The sequence below is a fragment of the Alosa sapidissima genome, chromosome 23 (assembly GCF_018492685.1).
Source record: "Alosa sapidissima isolate fAloSap1 chromosome 23, fAloSap1.pri, whole genome shotgun sequence".
NCBI classification, from domain to species: domain Eukaryota; kingdom Metazoa; phylum Chordata; class Actinopteri; order Clupeiformes; family Clupeidae; genus Alosa; species Alosa sapidissima.
Window position 1 is genome coordinate 22,119,771 of NC_055979.1, and position 13,475 is coordinate 22,133,245.

Consider the following 13,475-nt stretch of genomic DNA (forward strand, 5'->3'; position numbering starts at 1 on the left):
AGTCCCTTTGAACCCATAGCTCAAGCTAAGCTGTTATTTGGTTACAGATCATTGACTGGAAATGTGAAAAATGTTTAGAAGTGTTATTGTCATTGTCTCCAGGCATGCTGTCACATGAAAAAAAATGTAATTGAGCTAACAAATTGCATAGATGCCCTTGGTGCATTTACAAGACTGCAACTTCAGTGGCGTCTTCGGTAGGCTACGCAGTGTTTTGGGTGGACCTGCCACAACAGTAATCCTCTGTGAAGCCAACAATCAACAAGAGACAGTGTTTTTCAGTGACTCTCAATTACGGCTGCAAAGCGGCACAGCCGCATAGAGGCGACCGGCGAGCGAGTGGAAATCCAGCTCATCCTTGCCGAGGAAGGAGCGCCATTGATCATCGCTTTTGAAAGGAGTGTCTGAATACATGAAACAACGAGTGACTGTGGGGGATTAAGCCTGCAGCCACAGCACAGAGAGGGAGAGGGAGGGGGATAGAGAGAGAGAGGGAGAAGTGGGGAAAAGAGAGATGGGGCAGGCACACAAGGTGAAGGGAGAAGACAGGTGCCTGATAGGAGTCTTTCCGCATCTTTTTTGGTTGCATCTGTCCACCCACGGCTTTGTTTTCATCGCCTTGTCGTTTAAGCGGCTTTTGTAGTGTAACAGTATTGACAGTGCTGTGCTCCCGGGAGAGACGAGTGGTGCCTCATTGTGGTTCTGTTCACACAGGCAAACGAGGACAGGGAGGTGTTGGAGAGTTGGGGGGGAGAGGGAGGGGGGGTGTGAAAAGAAATATATCCTGAGATCTCTTTTTTTCCCCCCTCTCTTGGTTTGTCGGGGACAATCTTCCGTAGGGGGGACGGCATCCAGGCAGAAGGGATTCCTGGGATGCATCCGCTCCCTGCAGCTGAACGGGAGGACGTTGGACCTTGAGGAGCGGGCCAAGATCACCCCCGGCGTCCGGCCTGGATGTCCAGGACATTGCAGCAGCTATGGGGGCTTATGCCAGAATGACGGCCGCTGCGTGGAGAGGTACACAGGCTTCACCTGTGACTGTGGCCTGTCCGCCTACACCGGGGCCTTCTGTCAGAAAGGTAACTCCTCTCTCCTCTCTGGCCAAACACTGTAACACATTTAACACTCATATTGATATATACAGATATTTTTTATGCTGAGTAATACTGCAGTCTGATGCTTATTTTGGTATCACTTATGGCATTCTTAACAAAGAATCATATAGCCTGTCATCAGATTACCCAAACATATAATGTGACATCAGAAATCTACTTCATTACAGTTAGGCGTATTGACAGAATCGATGAACCAAAACACATTTCCGTTAGTAATCCATATGTGTGAAACAGTTGTAATTAATAAGCTATTGTTATAATGGTTTGAAGGCTCATTAAGGGCTTTAGTGCTGCTTTAAAGACCACCATTAGCAAAGCTTAAGTGTTATTATTTACATTTCAATGCACTGTCAAGTGATTATGCTTATGACAAAACCACATGCAGTTGTTCCGGTAATAAACAATTGGTTCTCATTGCAACTCTGTAATTCCAGAGGTGTCTGCCTACTTCAAGTCCACCACGTCGGTGTCGTACACGTTCAAGGAGCCTTACGAGCTGAACAGGAACAGCAGCGTCCAGGCCTCGTCCATCTACTCGGACATGACCCTGCGTGCCGAGAATGTGACCGTTGGCTTCCGCACCACTCAGGCGCCGGCCCTGCTGCTCTACGTGGGCTCGTACTACCGCGAGTACCTTGCTGTCCTGCTCAACCGAAATGGTCTGGAAAACTCCACCGGCTCTAATCTCACCCCTCATTTCATTTCACTGGCGGCTTTTGAGCGCCTTTTCATTTGGATTAGCATGAGTCGCTGAGTCTCCGAAGACACTGTCAGGCTGTCAGAAGCCAGTACCGCTCAATTCATGTGCAGTAAATTAGTCCCTGCGCATTGTCTGCATTCTTAAAAAGGGCTGTTAAGAGTCTGGAGGAGACAGTCTGTTGCTCTGAAAGAGAGGTGCCATAAATTAGAGTATGCATACACGCGTGTAGAACAGATAGCTCCATAAACTCCGGACTGTTTCTCTGGTTGTCACCGTTTTGTCAACTCCGAGGCTTATTAATATTCATTCCATAAACAAACAGCAATTAATTTACTCATAATGTTTTTTGAGGGGGGTTGGGGAGGTTGTTTTTTTGCTGAACAAACAATTTTTGTTTTTCTCATGGTCATGCCTAGTCAACAATTTCATGGATTTAAATCCATTAGTTATTAGCTAATTCCTCAGTGCCTTTGGCATGTGACATTGACTTGCCGAATATCTTTCATCAGTTCAGTTCTGCACTTTCCATCACTGGGTGTGAATCAACAATGATAAGACAGGAGCTTTTGTACTTCTAAAGCTTCTGAAGTATGTACGTGGAGTAAAGGGGGGTCATTCAATCAGACACTGACCCCTTGAAAACGGGGCCATTTTCGCAGAAGAGCTGTCTGTGATCAGCACTGCAAAGTAGGCTGACTTTATCGAGTTAGACACCAGGAGAGTGACTGTTGAACGGCTTGATAAATCCTGAGCCTCTGTATTAGTTAATAGTTTGTTTATTCTCCATGCTGATATTTAAGGTCTAGGAGTTTGTGGGGAGCTTAATTGCCAGATTTACTGGTGCGGGTGGTGACCTGCACTACGCCAGATTCTAGTTTAATTTTTCATAACAGACACAGAATACTGTACAGAGTCTGACAGTATTTATACATTTAGGCACTTTTTTATGTAGGTAGATTAGTGTCTGTACCGCTGAGAGTGTGCTCACAGTTTTAATGAGATTGTTATCGTAAGAGAGATTTCATCTTTATGTGTGAGGGTATAATTGGTATTCTGTGCTTTGTGGGAGTGATTCTTTGAAATGTTTTAATTTTTCCATCCCTCAGTTCCCCCAATTTCTCTATTCCTTTAATTAGTCTTATGCTGTCAGAACACATAAACAGTAGATGAATAGGACAAGCATGAATGTCTAGTTCATACTAAAACTATGAAAATTAATTTGTTTTAGAATCTCAGTTATTGATAGGGGATTAATAGTAATCGTATTAAGTGACTGTTTTGTGCTGAGCTGAATACTACTGCCTGCGCTTTCATGATGAGATCCTCTATTCCTGGAGTAAACATTTTAGGATTTTAATTGTCCCTGTTCCTCACTGAAAGCATTATTGTACAATGGAGCTCGTTCCAGTCATGGCTAGTCAGGGTGTGAATAATATGTGTATTTTCTCTGTAGGACATCTAGATGTCAAGTACAAACTGCAAAGTAACAGGGATGCAGAAGTCTTCAGGACGAGCACGAGAAACTTGGCTAATGGACAGCTTCACATAGTGTCCATCAGAAGACAGGCAGAAAATCTCTACATCCAGGTGGGGTATCTAACCGACATCTTAACAAGCCCCTTTAAAAAGCATTTGTTCTGTCATTCTGTTGACTGAACTTGCACTGCAGCTAATTATTTAATAATAATTAAAAGACGATAGAGAAACAATCTTTCCAAGAACAGCAGCATCTGGCCTGATGGATGAGCATATGGATTTAAAATATCATCAAAGCTACTGCACAGGATTCCTAAAACACAAAAAAAAAAAAAAAAAAAAATGGTCATCACTCATACGTACAGTACACCCACCTCACAACAGCCTGTTATCAATAGACAAACCAAATTTGAGCTCAAAATAGTCTTAGTATAGTCTTTTGCACAGGAGGTAACCTTTGCAATTAGTCCAAGCTTTCATCATAATCACATTTCAAATATGTAAACTCAACTAGAAAATCTGCCTTGGCTTGAGCTCTTCCCATTAATTGAATGGCATAGGCTCAACAGCTGAGGCAATGATGTGTTTAAAGCACTTTTGAAGAGCAGGTTTAATTAAAATGCCCTCCATGGTAGAGCACATCTGCGATAATTTGAATCATGAAGAGTGCCATGCAGTTCTCATCCGCTCCCACCCTCCCCAATGCATGCACACATGTGCACACACACACACACACACACACACACACACACACACACACATACATACACGTAAGCACTTCACAATTCTCTGTGTTTATGAGCTGCGTTTGCACTCTGCCAGGTTGACCAGTATGAACAAGAGGAGTTCAACATCACGTCGGATGTCGAGTTCAACGCCATCAAGTCGGTGATGTTGGGAAAAGTGCACGGTGAGTGGAGGAGGGATTTGCTGTAGCTCAGACAAAATACCCCCCCCCCCCCCACACCTCACAGATTCTTACTCCTCCACCCCAACCCCCTGCTTACCTCCCCCTTAACACACTGGAGTGCTTTTTGACAGCATGGCATTCGCCTCATGGCTTCACATACACACACACACAAAAAAAAAACACAGCACAAACAAAAACAAAAACATTTCAGTGAAAGATAAAAGTAAGCCGGCGGTCGAGGCAGATGGGGAGAATCTCATAAGTGATCATGTAGTTAGAGGCGACCACTGGGCCTTATAGCATAACATTACGCTCTGCAGTGCATTAGGCCACTTGTTTGTGCTGTTGGGCTGCCGCTAGTTTGAGATGTGACATTTAATGAGGGGGGGGGGGGGGGGGGGGATTGCTATTTCTATTTAGTGCAGATAATGCTTGCATTATGTTTTGTTTGACTGGAGCCAGAACTAGGTCACTCTAATGCGAAAACACATGAGCACCAAGACTCAAGGCCCAGTAAATGGACTAGTTTTAATGTTGGATGAAGAAAAACGCCAGAGATGTAATAATGAGAGTAGAATGCAGAACAAAAGGCATCTGTGATTGCCCAGAGTGGTTTGTTCTTTATAACTTCAAATTGAAATATTCAGCCTTCATATGCAGTTTTAGAAGTCATTTATGAACAGTGTGGTCATTTTTTACTTTTAAAAAAAAAAAAAAAAAAATCTAAAGTGAAGTGTGATGAAAACTCATCGCACAAGTTTGATAGAAGCTATTATTATGGGTATGCAAATGAGGGAAAGATGGAGAGAGAGAGAGAGATGGCAAGATGGAGAGAGAGAGAGAGGGATGGATGATTGGGGCAGAAACAAGACAGACTGATGAGCAGACATTACTATCCTTAAGGGAATACTACGCTCAGTCGTACATGCATAATCATGTTCTTGTTCATTCACCTCCTTCATATGGCACTAGCTGTTACTTCTCCGGGTAACACACAGCACTTTGGCAGAGGTACAAGACACCTCTCCTCCGTCCATCAGAAGAATAAAAAAAGAGCTGGGCAGCTCAGGTTTGTTTGTGCTTACACGTGACTAGCACTTCATTTGCGCCGCCGGCTGCATGGGTAGTCTGTCACACCCGGGGCAGGCGAGGAGGAGTGGATTTCTTGCCGTTTTCCCCCCGATCGAGCCCGCCATCGATCAGTCCGACAAATAGACCACTTGTGCATACAGAAATGACGGGGAGGGGGGGGGGGGGGGGGTTGAGGACATACCCACTGTGAGGTCGACGAGCAGAGCTTTAGATTTGGGTGCACTTTGCCGCAAACTGTAACATAATGCTAGCTGGAGCAAATTCTGAGTCTGTGGATTGTGGTGATAAGGAGTGTTTGTGCGTCTGTTTGCAGCTTTAGCGCTTAAAAAAATCTCTTTCCCTCTATTTCTCTCTCTTTCTCTCTTTGCATTAATCTCCCTCTTACCGTTTTATCTCCGGCCTCTCTTATCTGTCGCTCCCTCTATCCCTCTTTTGCTATCTCTCTCTTCAGCGCCGTGTGCCTGTCTACCGCAACTTATGTTTTCCTTCCTCTCTTTCTTCCCCTTCTCCTTAACCTCTCCTTATGATTCTCTCCGTCTCTCCAGATTTCTCTTGCATTTCTGCGCTCTATTTGCTGTGCGGTCTGTTTATCACAACATCGGTCTTCCTCCCTGTGTCCTCATCTCCTCTCACATTGCAGCTCACTTTCTTCCGCCGTCTATCTCACTATTGAACCCGACTGTATAAACTACTTATTACCATGTTCTCTCTCTCTCTCTCATGCTCTTTCCCTCTCTCTCTGCCTCTCTCTCTCTCTCTCTCTCTCTCTCATGCTCTTTCCCTCTCTCTGCCTCTCTCTCTCTCTCAATTCAATTCAATTCAATTCAAGGTTGCTTTATTAGCATGACTGTAAGTAAGTACAGTGTTGCCAAAGCACAATTAAAACAGCATAACAATTAGAACATTGACAGCATTACAGGAAACAGTAACATGAAAAATTGTGTGTATACCCTCACTTTCTCTCTCTTTTTCCACACACACACACACACACACACACACATATGCATGTGATCACACACACACACACACACACACACACACACACACGGGCAGCATACACATTATAATACATTGGATTAATTACAGACATTAGGTCGGGTATTGTGGCAAAGTGTCCGACTCACTATCCCTCATGTTGTGGCAAGCTGTAACGTATTTTGCAGCCAGCGGAGCAGTCAATCCTTCTCCTAGCAGGTGGGCCAATTTATCACAGTCTTTAAGGGAGCTAAAATTTGGAATTTTATTTGAGAATTGTAAAAAATATATTTTTCTAATCTGTTCAAACTTTGGACAGTATAGGAGAAAGTGCATCTCTGTTTCAACCTCACCAGTCATACAGTGACCACAGAGCCGCTGCTCTTTGGGAAGCCATGATTTTTTGTACCGGCCTTTCTCTATGGCAAGGCTGTGGTCACTTAGCCTGTACTTGGTAAGAATCTGTCTCTGCTTTGTATCTCTGACGGTGGAGAGGTACTCTGCCAATTCATAATCTCGTTTTAGTGACAAGTAACATTCTAATTTGGATTGTGATTTTGTTTGATCATCCCAATGTTCCAGATACTTATTCTTACTTTGATTCATAATTTGTTTTACTTTGATCTGATTTTGAAAAGCAGTGCTGGTCTGCGATCGATGGGTTAGAGTATTAGTTCACTTCAGAACCAACTGGCAAAGGGGACTGGTTTTAGGGCTGACCTCTTGGGTTTTGTATGCTTGAAACTGTATGGTGTTCTCGTCACTAGAATTTAGGTGGATCCAGAATTTTAAAGATCGTTTTTGTATATTTAATGCCAATGGGAATCTGCCTAATTCTGCCCTGCATGCATTTGTTGGTGTTTTCTCTCTCTCTCTCTCTCTCTCTCTCTCATGCTCTTTCCCTCTCCCCCCCCCCACATGCTCTTTCCCTCTCTCTCTCTCTCTCTTTCTCTCTCTCTCCCTCCCTCTCTCTCTCTCTCTCTCTCTCTCTCTCTCTCTCTCTCATGCTCTTTCCCTCTCTCTCTCTCTCTCTCCCTCTCTCATGCTCTTTCCCTCTCTCTCTCTCATGCTCTTTCCCTCTCTCTCTCTCTCTCTCTCTCTCCCTCTCTCATGCTCTTTCCCTCTCTCTCTCTCTCTCTCTCTCTCTCTCTCTCTCTCTCTCTCTCTCTCTCTCTCTCTCCCTCTCTCATGCTCTTTCCCTCTCTCTCCCTCTCTCTCCCACTGCTCCCGTTCTCCCTCTGTTTAGACTCGGGTGAGCTGGATCCAGAAATAGCGCGACTGAATGCTCTGGGCTTCACTGGATGTCTGTCTGTGGTCCAGTTTAACTCCATCGCCCCTCTGAAGGCCGCCCTGCTCTACCCTGCCACCAGCCCTGTGGTAGTCACTGGCAACTTGGAGGAGTCCACCTGTGGGTCCTCTTCACCCAGCCACCCACATGCCTCAGAGACCACCCACTCTCTCACAGGTAATAATACACACATGCTCACAGGTAACAATACACATACACTCACAGGTAATAATACACCCACATTCACAGGTACTACACATACACTCACAGGTAATAATACACACACTCTCACATGCAAACTACACACTCTCTCAGGTAATACACACACAGACGCACATCCTCTCAATCTACTGTACCCTCTCGCACAGGTAATCTCCTGCAGGTTATACACACACTTTCTCACAGGTGAACTACACACTCTCACAGGGAATACACACACTCTATCACAGGTAATACACATAATCTCTCAGAAATGATACACAAACTCTCTCTCTTAACTACACTGTTACCCGGCTCAAAAGTAACAAAGAAACGGGGCAGGAGACAGTGTGACAATTCACGTTTAGGGTTTAATTACGTGAAAACATATCTAATCAAAAGGACTTTAACAACAACAGGACAAAACACAAAGCAAAGGTCCCGCCGCTTCTCTCGAAGGCCAGGCCAAATTTATCCGGTAAGGTGGGACACGCCCCGTACGCTGGCACACCCCCTATCCCGGGACACACAGGACCAGGCCTATAAGTAGAAAACAGCTGAGAGGCCAAAGTGGCCATAACATACACACTTTCTGACAGGTTAACTACACACTCTCGTACACCCACTGAAATGCACACCCTCTCAAACTACCCACACTTTCACAGGTAAATTACCTACTGTACACTCTCAGGTACACTATAAACTCTCTCACAGGTGAACTACCAACTCTTTCACAGTAATCTACTCACACTTTCACAGATACACTATCCATTTCCATAGGTAAACTACCTATTTTCTCACAGGTAAACCACCTACTCTCACAGGTAAACTATCAACTCCCTGACAGGTACCCATTCTCATAGGTAAACTACCCCCCCCCCCCCCATGCACACACACACACACACACATACATACACACACACACACACACACATACACACACACACACACACACACAGATAAAATACCAACTCTCTCACGGGTAAACCACCAACTCTCTCACCATAGGAAACATTATTCTATCAAGGGAAAAGCACAGTCTGCATCCATAATATATGCGTTCCCTCTTCGGTTTGACAGAGTACAAATTGAATTGCCAAACATAAGGCTAATAGTTCTAGGAACAAATGTTTTGGTGACACTTAATTTAGCGGTTAATATATTGTGAATTATTCATCATGTGCTAATCCATTGGTCCCTGGTTAAAATGCTTGTTCAATATGCTCTTTATTTTATCTAACATATTTAGTTTTTTTGATGAATGTATGAATGTATTAGAAAATATAGTTGTTCACATCTTAAACTTGTGGGAAATCAGCTGAAGTTGCGTGTTACCATTTATGCTGTCTCTGTGGGCTCGACTGTAATTAAGTCGTGCACAAAGCACATCAGCACTTCATAATTAAGGAACATAGTAATTTTTTTTTTTTTTTTTTTTTTAACTAAAAACCACATACTGCTTTAGTGGCCGGACAACAGTTCTCTAGTGGTTAACACAGACTGCCTAACCTTTGAACCTCCATCAGGAGGATGTCATGCAGGACTCAAGTGCTGGTTACTGTACAGTATCTGTCTGTTTCTGACTGATGTTGGCTTAGTCCTACTCTACCCTGTTTCTTTGGAATCAGCACAGCCCAACTGATCTCTATTTAATCAACACAGCCCAACTGATTTCTCTAGAATCAACACAGCCCAACTGATCTCTATTTAATCAACACAGCTCAACTGATTTCTCTAGAATCAACACAGCCCAACTGATTTCTCTATTTAATCAACACAGCCCAACTGATTTCTCTATTTAATCAACACATCCCAACTGATTTCTCTATTTAATCAACACAGCCCAACTGATCTCTATTTAATCAACACAGCTCAACTGATTTCTCTAGAATCAACACAGCCCAACTGATTTCTCTATTTAATCAACACAGCCCAACTGATTTCTCTATTTAATCAACACATCCCAACTGATTTCTCTATTTAATCAGCACAGTCCAACTGATCTCTATTTAATCAACACAGCCCAACTGATTTCTCTATTTAATCAGCACAGCCCAACTGATCTCTATTTAATCAACACAGCCCAACTGATTTCTTCCTCTTTTTAGTCTCCACTTTTTCTAGACAGTTCCACAAGTTCCAAGGTCAGTGGCGGATTAATGATTTGGGAACACAGCACAGATTTATTCTGGACTGAACGTTAGTCCTTCTGCAAAAAAAATTCCAAAGTCATGGTTCAGTTTGTGAGATATTTTGCTGCTGTGGAAATTGCATCAGTGAACATATGACATGTCTCTGTTTTGGGGTGCTTTAGCCTGTGGGTCTGTGGGTCTTTGCCTAATAATCCATCTACTGTACCTTTGTCCAAGGTTGCTTGACCACTCCTCTTCTCTCTGCCTGTTTGTTCATTACAGTTTGTTTACCAGCTTTTCTTGGCTCTTCCCCCAAAGTGTGAGTTCTGCTGCTAGTACGACTCAAGAGGAGTAGCTCATTGAATACTCCTGTCCCTGTTAATTAAATCAGAAGCATAATGTGGCAAATCAGTTTATTAATCTCAGAGAGGCTGCAGAGGCGTTTCAGTCGCCTCATTTTTTTTTTTTTTTTTTGTTTTTTCGACAAAACCCAGCTCTGAGCTTCAATGGGCTCTTGTGGACAGGAGACATAGTGGTCAATGAGCCATGTCTTTGGAGTGATTATCTCAGACCTCGGCACTGATGTTCTGTCTCTTTTCCTCTTTCCCCTTTCTCTCTCTTTCTCTTTCTCTTTCTCTCTTTTTTTCCACACGCCTGTAGATCATTTTGGCACACTAGGCACTGGTGAGCCAATAGTCAATGCAATCAACAGTGATTCTGCCTTAATTGGAGGTAATGGGAATTTAATTTTTCTTACTCCTATGATGGTGTTTCTTGAATATTATAATAGTAAAAAAGGGGTTGGTGAAAGTGAATAGTTATTATTAGCATTCGTATTATTAGTTTCTTCACCAGACAGTAACTGGAAATGATATGAGATTGGGGGGAGCCTTTAAAGGCCTTTTGGGATATAGTTTGAATTCCCCTGTTAATTCCAGTATGCGTTCCCAAAGTTGTCTTTCCTCCTCAATTCGATTTCTCAACTTTTCTTCCTCTGTGGTGACGGCAATAGAGGAATAGAAAAAGCCAAAAAATAAGTGAGAAAAGATTATGCCATCTCACCATCGGCCTGTGAATATTGCTGGAATTATTCCTGTGACTCTGTTAACCATCCAAGCAACGCATTAAAATGAGTTGCTATTTCCCACTATGTTTTTTTTTTTTTTTTTTTTTTTTTGAGAAAGAAAAAGTTCTCAAAACTTATTCATGAATCGAATGGATCACACAAAGGACACCAAAACTAATTAAATGTTTAAGGAAATAATTTGCTGATTAAGGAACTTTTCACCACTATCGCCAAATACTTTGTCCTCTTAACAGGCACAGTAATGTGGCATTAAATTGAGTGGAGATGTATTTTGCCACTCCAATTAGACATTTCCCTCTACCCGCAATAATTAAATGTGTCATGCATAGCGGTCTTTGAAAGAGGAAAAATATTAAAGGAGTGACATTGGGTAAAATTAAGCTTGTGTATATGTTAAGCAATTGTTGTGCCCTGTTTAAAACATCTATTTAAAAGCTCATTATTGTATTGATAGGATTATTTAAAGATGCCTCACAGACGTCATTGAGGAGTTTGAAGTGCTACTTTTCAAACTTCTTTATTGCCTGTCTGATTTTCTGTCTGAAAGCCTGGCACAAATTTAGAGAAAGAGGCTAAAATGAAAGGGGATAATGGCTAGTGTCATTGCTCGGGGAGGATTTACGAACATATAAACAGTCTCTCAGTGCTTACTCTGCCATCATGGTGTGATACTCCTCACATGTGAAATTGTTTCAATCAGTCATTGTATAATAAGACTCAGCAACAGTCACTGAATAGTGTGAAAACACCTTTGAGGCTCCAAAATACCAACTTACAATTGTGGAAAATATCTCCGGAAAATGGGAAATAACAGTTGCAAACTGGAAAATAAAAGTTTCATGCACACACTGGTGGTTTTTAGTGTTTAGAAAAATGTGGCAGCTCTGAAGCAAAACAAAACAGTAATTTCAGCTCTATAGAGTTTTTAAGCCCATGATGCAGTGATGAAACTGGATAATGATGTCGTTCATTTGACGGCAGGTGTCATCGCCGTGGTGATATTTGTCATCTTGTCAGCGCTGGCCGTCATGGGGAGGTGTCTGTACCGACGGAAAGAGACGTTTCAGACTCCGACGCCGAAGGCAGGCAAACCGGAGGACAGTCCCGAATTCCCCTTCAACAACGAAGCCAACTCTCAATACGTGCTGAGTGAAAATCAGAGGGAGCACTTCATATGATGCCCCCTTCTTACCCCCCTCCCTCCCTCCCTCCCGTCCTCCTTTGTGTTGGACTAATCCAGAAAAAAATCTGAGGACACAAGAAGAAGCCTTGCAGAGAGCCTAGAGACATTAACATTCATGGAGCATTTTTGCATAAAACCTGCAGGAACTGTCAAATAGTTGGCGATGAAAATTGCGAGGACGCAGAGGCAGGTGATGAGAAAAATGTGTGAACAGATTGCCCATATAAATGATTTTCTATTTTGATTTTGTACATACATATGAGTACGGTAACTTTTTTGGCACAGTTCTGTGGCTTGAGTTTCTAAGGTGTGTGTGTGTACTGTATGTGTGGAAAACGTCAGAAATTGTAAATAGCCTTTCAAGATGTATATGTACCTTTATAACAATTAGCCCTCTTTCCCTCTCCTAAACATGCACAGTCCTCTCCTTTGCCATCTCATGCACACTTGACACATGGTACACATACAGATGCACAAACATTGTGATGTTAAGTGTTTTAGTGATGCTGGTAACATATTTACAATGGGAGGACTACCTGCGTATTAAGTTCATGTTTGTGAGGTGCCAGGTGTCTGAGGTGAAGCACGTGGAAGGCATCAAAAATTGAAAATCTCCAATTTTTGAGTTGATGAAAATGACTGTCATTATGTGCCGAGATGGGTGTTTGACAACCCCTCCATGTGAAACGCCTGAAATGAAACAGATGTTTTCCTTTTAACCACAAATTCAAACCTCCAGGTTAATGCTTGCCGCCAAAATGGTTCTGTGCTCTCTGCTCTCTGTGCTTTTCTTCTTCCAGCTGCCAACAACCACGTCTCACGCCCCACCCCATCACCAACAAAACACAATAAATAACGTTGTGAAGTGTGATTGTTGCCGAGCACAGCTTTAGCTTTGCAGCCCTCCACCTGCAAACAGTGTAACACCAGTACAATTTGACAGAGGGAGAAAGAGAGAGAGAGAGAGAGAGAGACAGACAGAGACAAAGAGAGAGTGTGAATAGAAACACTTGAAACACAGACTTCATCAGAAAAAAAACTCGCTCTGATTGTTACCTCGCTATCCAAATAGCAGGAGATTAATCTTCAGAAAAAGGTGCTGTTTAGCTGACAGACTGAGTATAATTCCAGAGAAATGGGCTTTAATGAAGCCTTTCTAATCTGAGCGAGGCAGCAACGTGGAGGAAGACTCAGGTGCTGATAAATTGCAGGCTGTCGTCATATTACTCAGAATATCACATCAGCACTTGTCTCCATGCCAGTTCAGAAATCTTGTCAAGAACACAAAGGCGCATTACCTGTGAGAGCATATCTGATCT

General features: G+C 42.9%; 1 protein-coding gene across 2 annotated transcripts in view; it reads left to right on the plus strand.

Annotated features, from left to right (window-relative positions):
• Positions 1–13,005, plus strand: part of cntnap3 (contactin associated protein family member 3) — an 89,513-nt gene extending 76,508 nt beyond the window's left edge. For both annotated transcript variants that reach the window (XM_042081097.1, XM_042081098.1), the window contains 7 exons: positions 840–1,079; positions 1,550–1,774; positions 3,269–3,402; positions 4,114–4,201; positions 7,515–7,733; positions 10,547–10,618; positions 11,955–13,005. In XM_042081097.1, coding sequence (XP_041937031.1) covers positions 840–1,079; positions 1,550–1,774; positions 3,269–3,402; positions 4,114–4,201; positions 7,515–7,733; positions 10,547–10,618; positions 11,955–12,151 — 1,175 coding nt within the window. In that variant the 3' untranslated portion in view covers positions 12,152–13,005. The remainder of the gene's footprint in view (positions 1–839; positions 1,080–1,549; positions 1,775–3,268; positions 3,403–4,113; positions 4,202–7,514; positions 7,734–10,546; positions 10,619–11,954) is intronic.
• Positions 13,006–13,475: the final 470 nt, after the last annotated feature.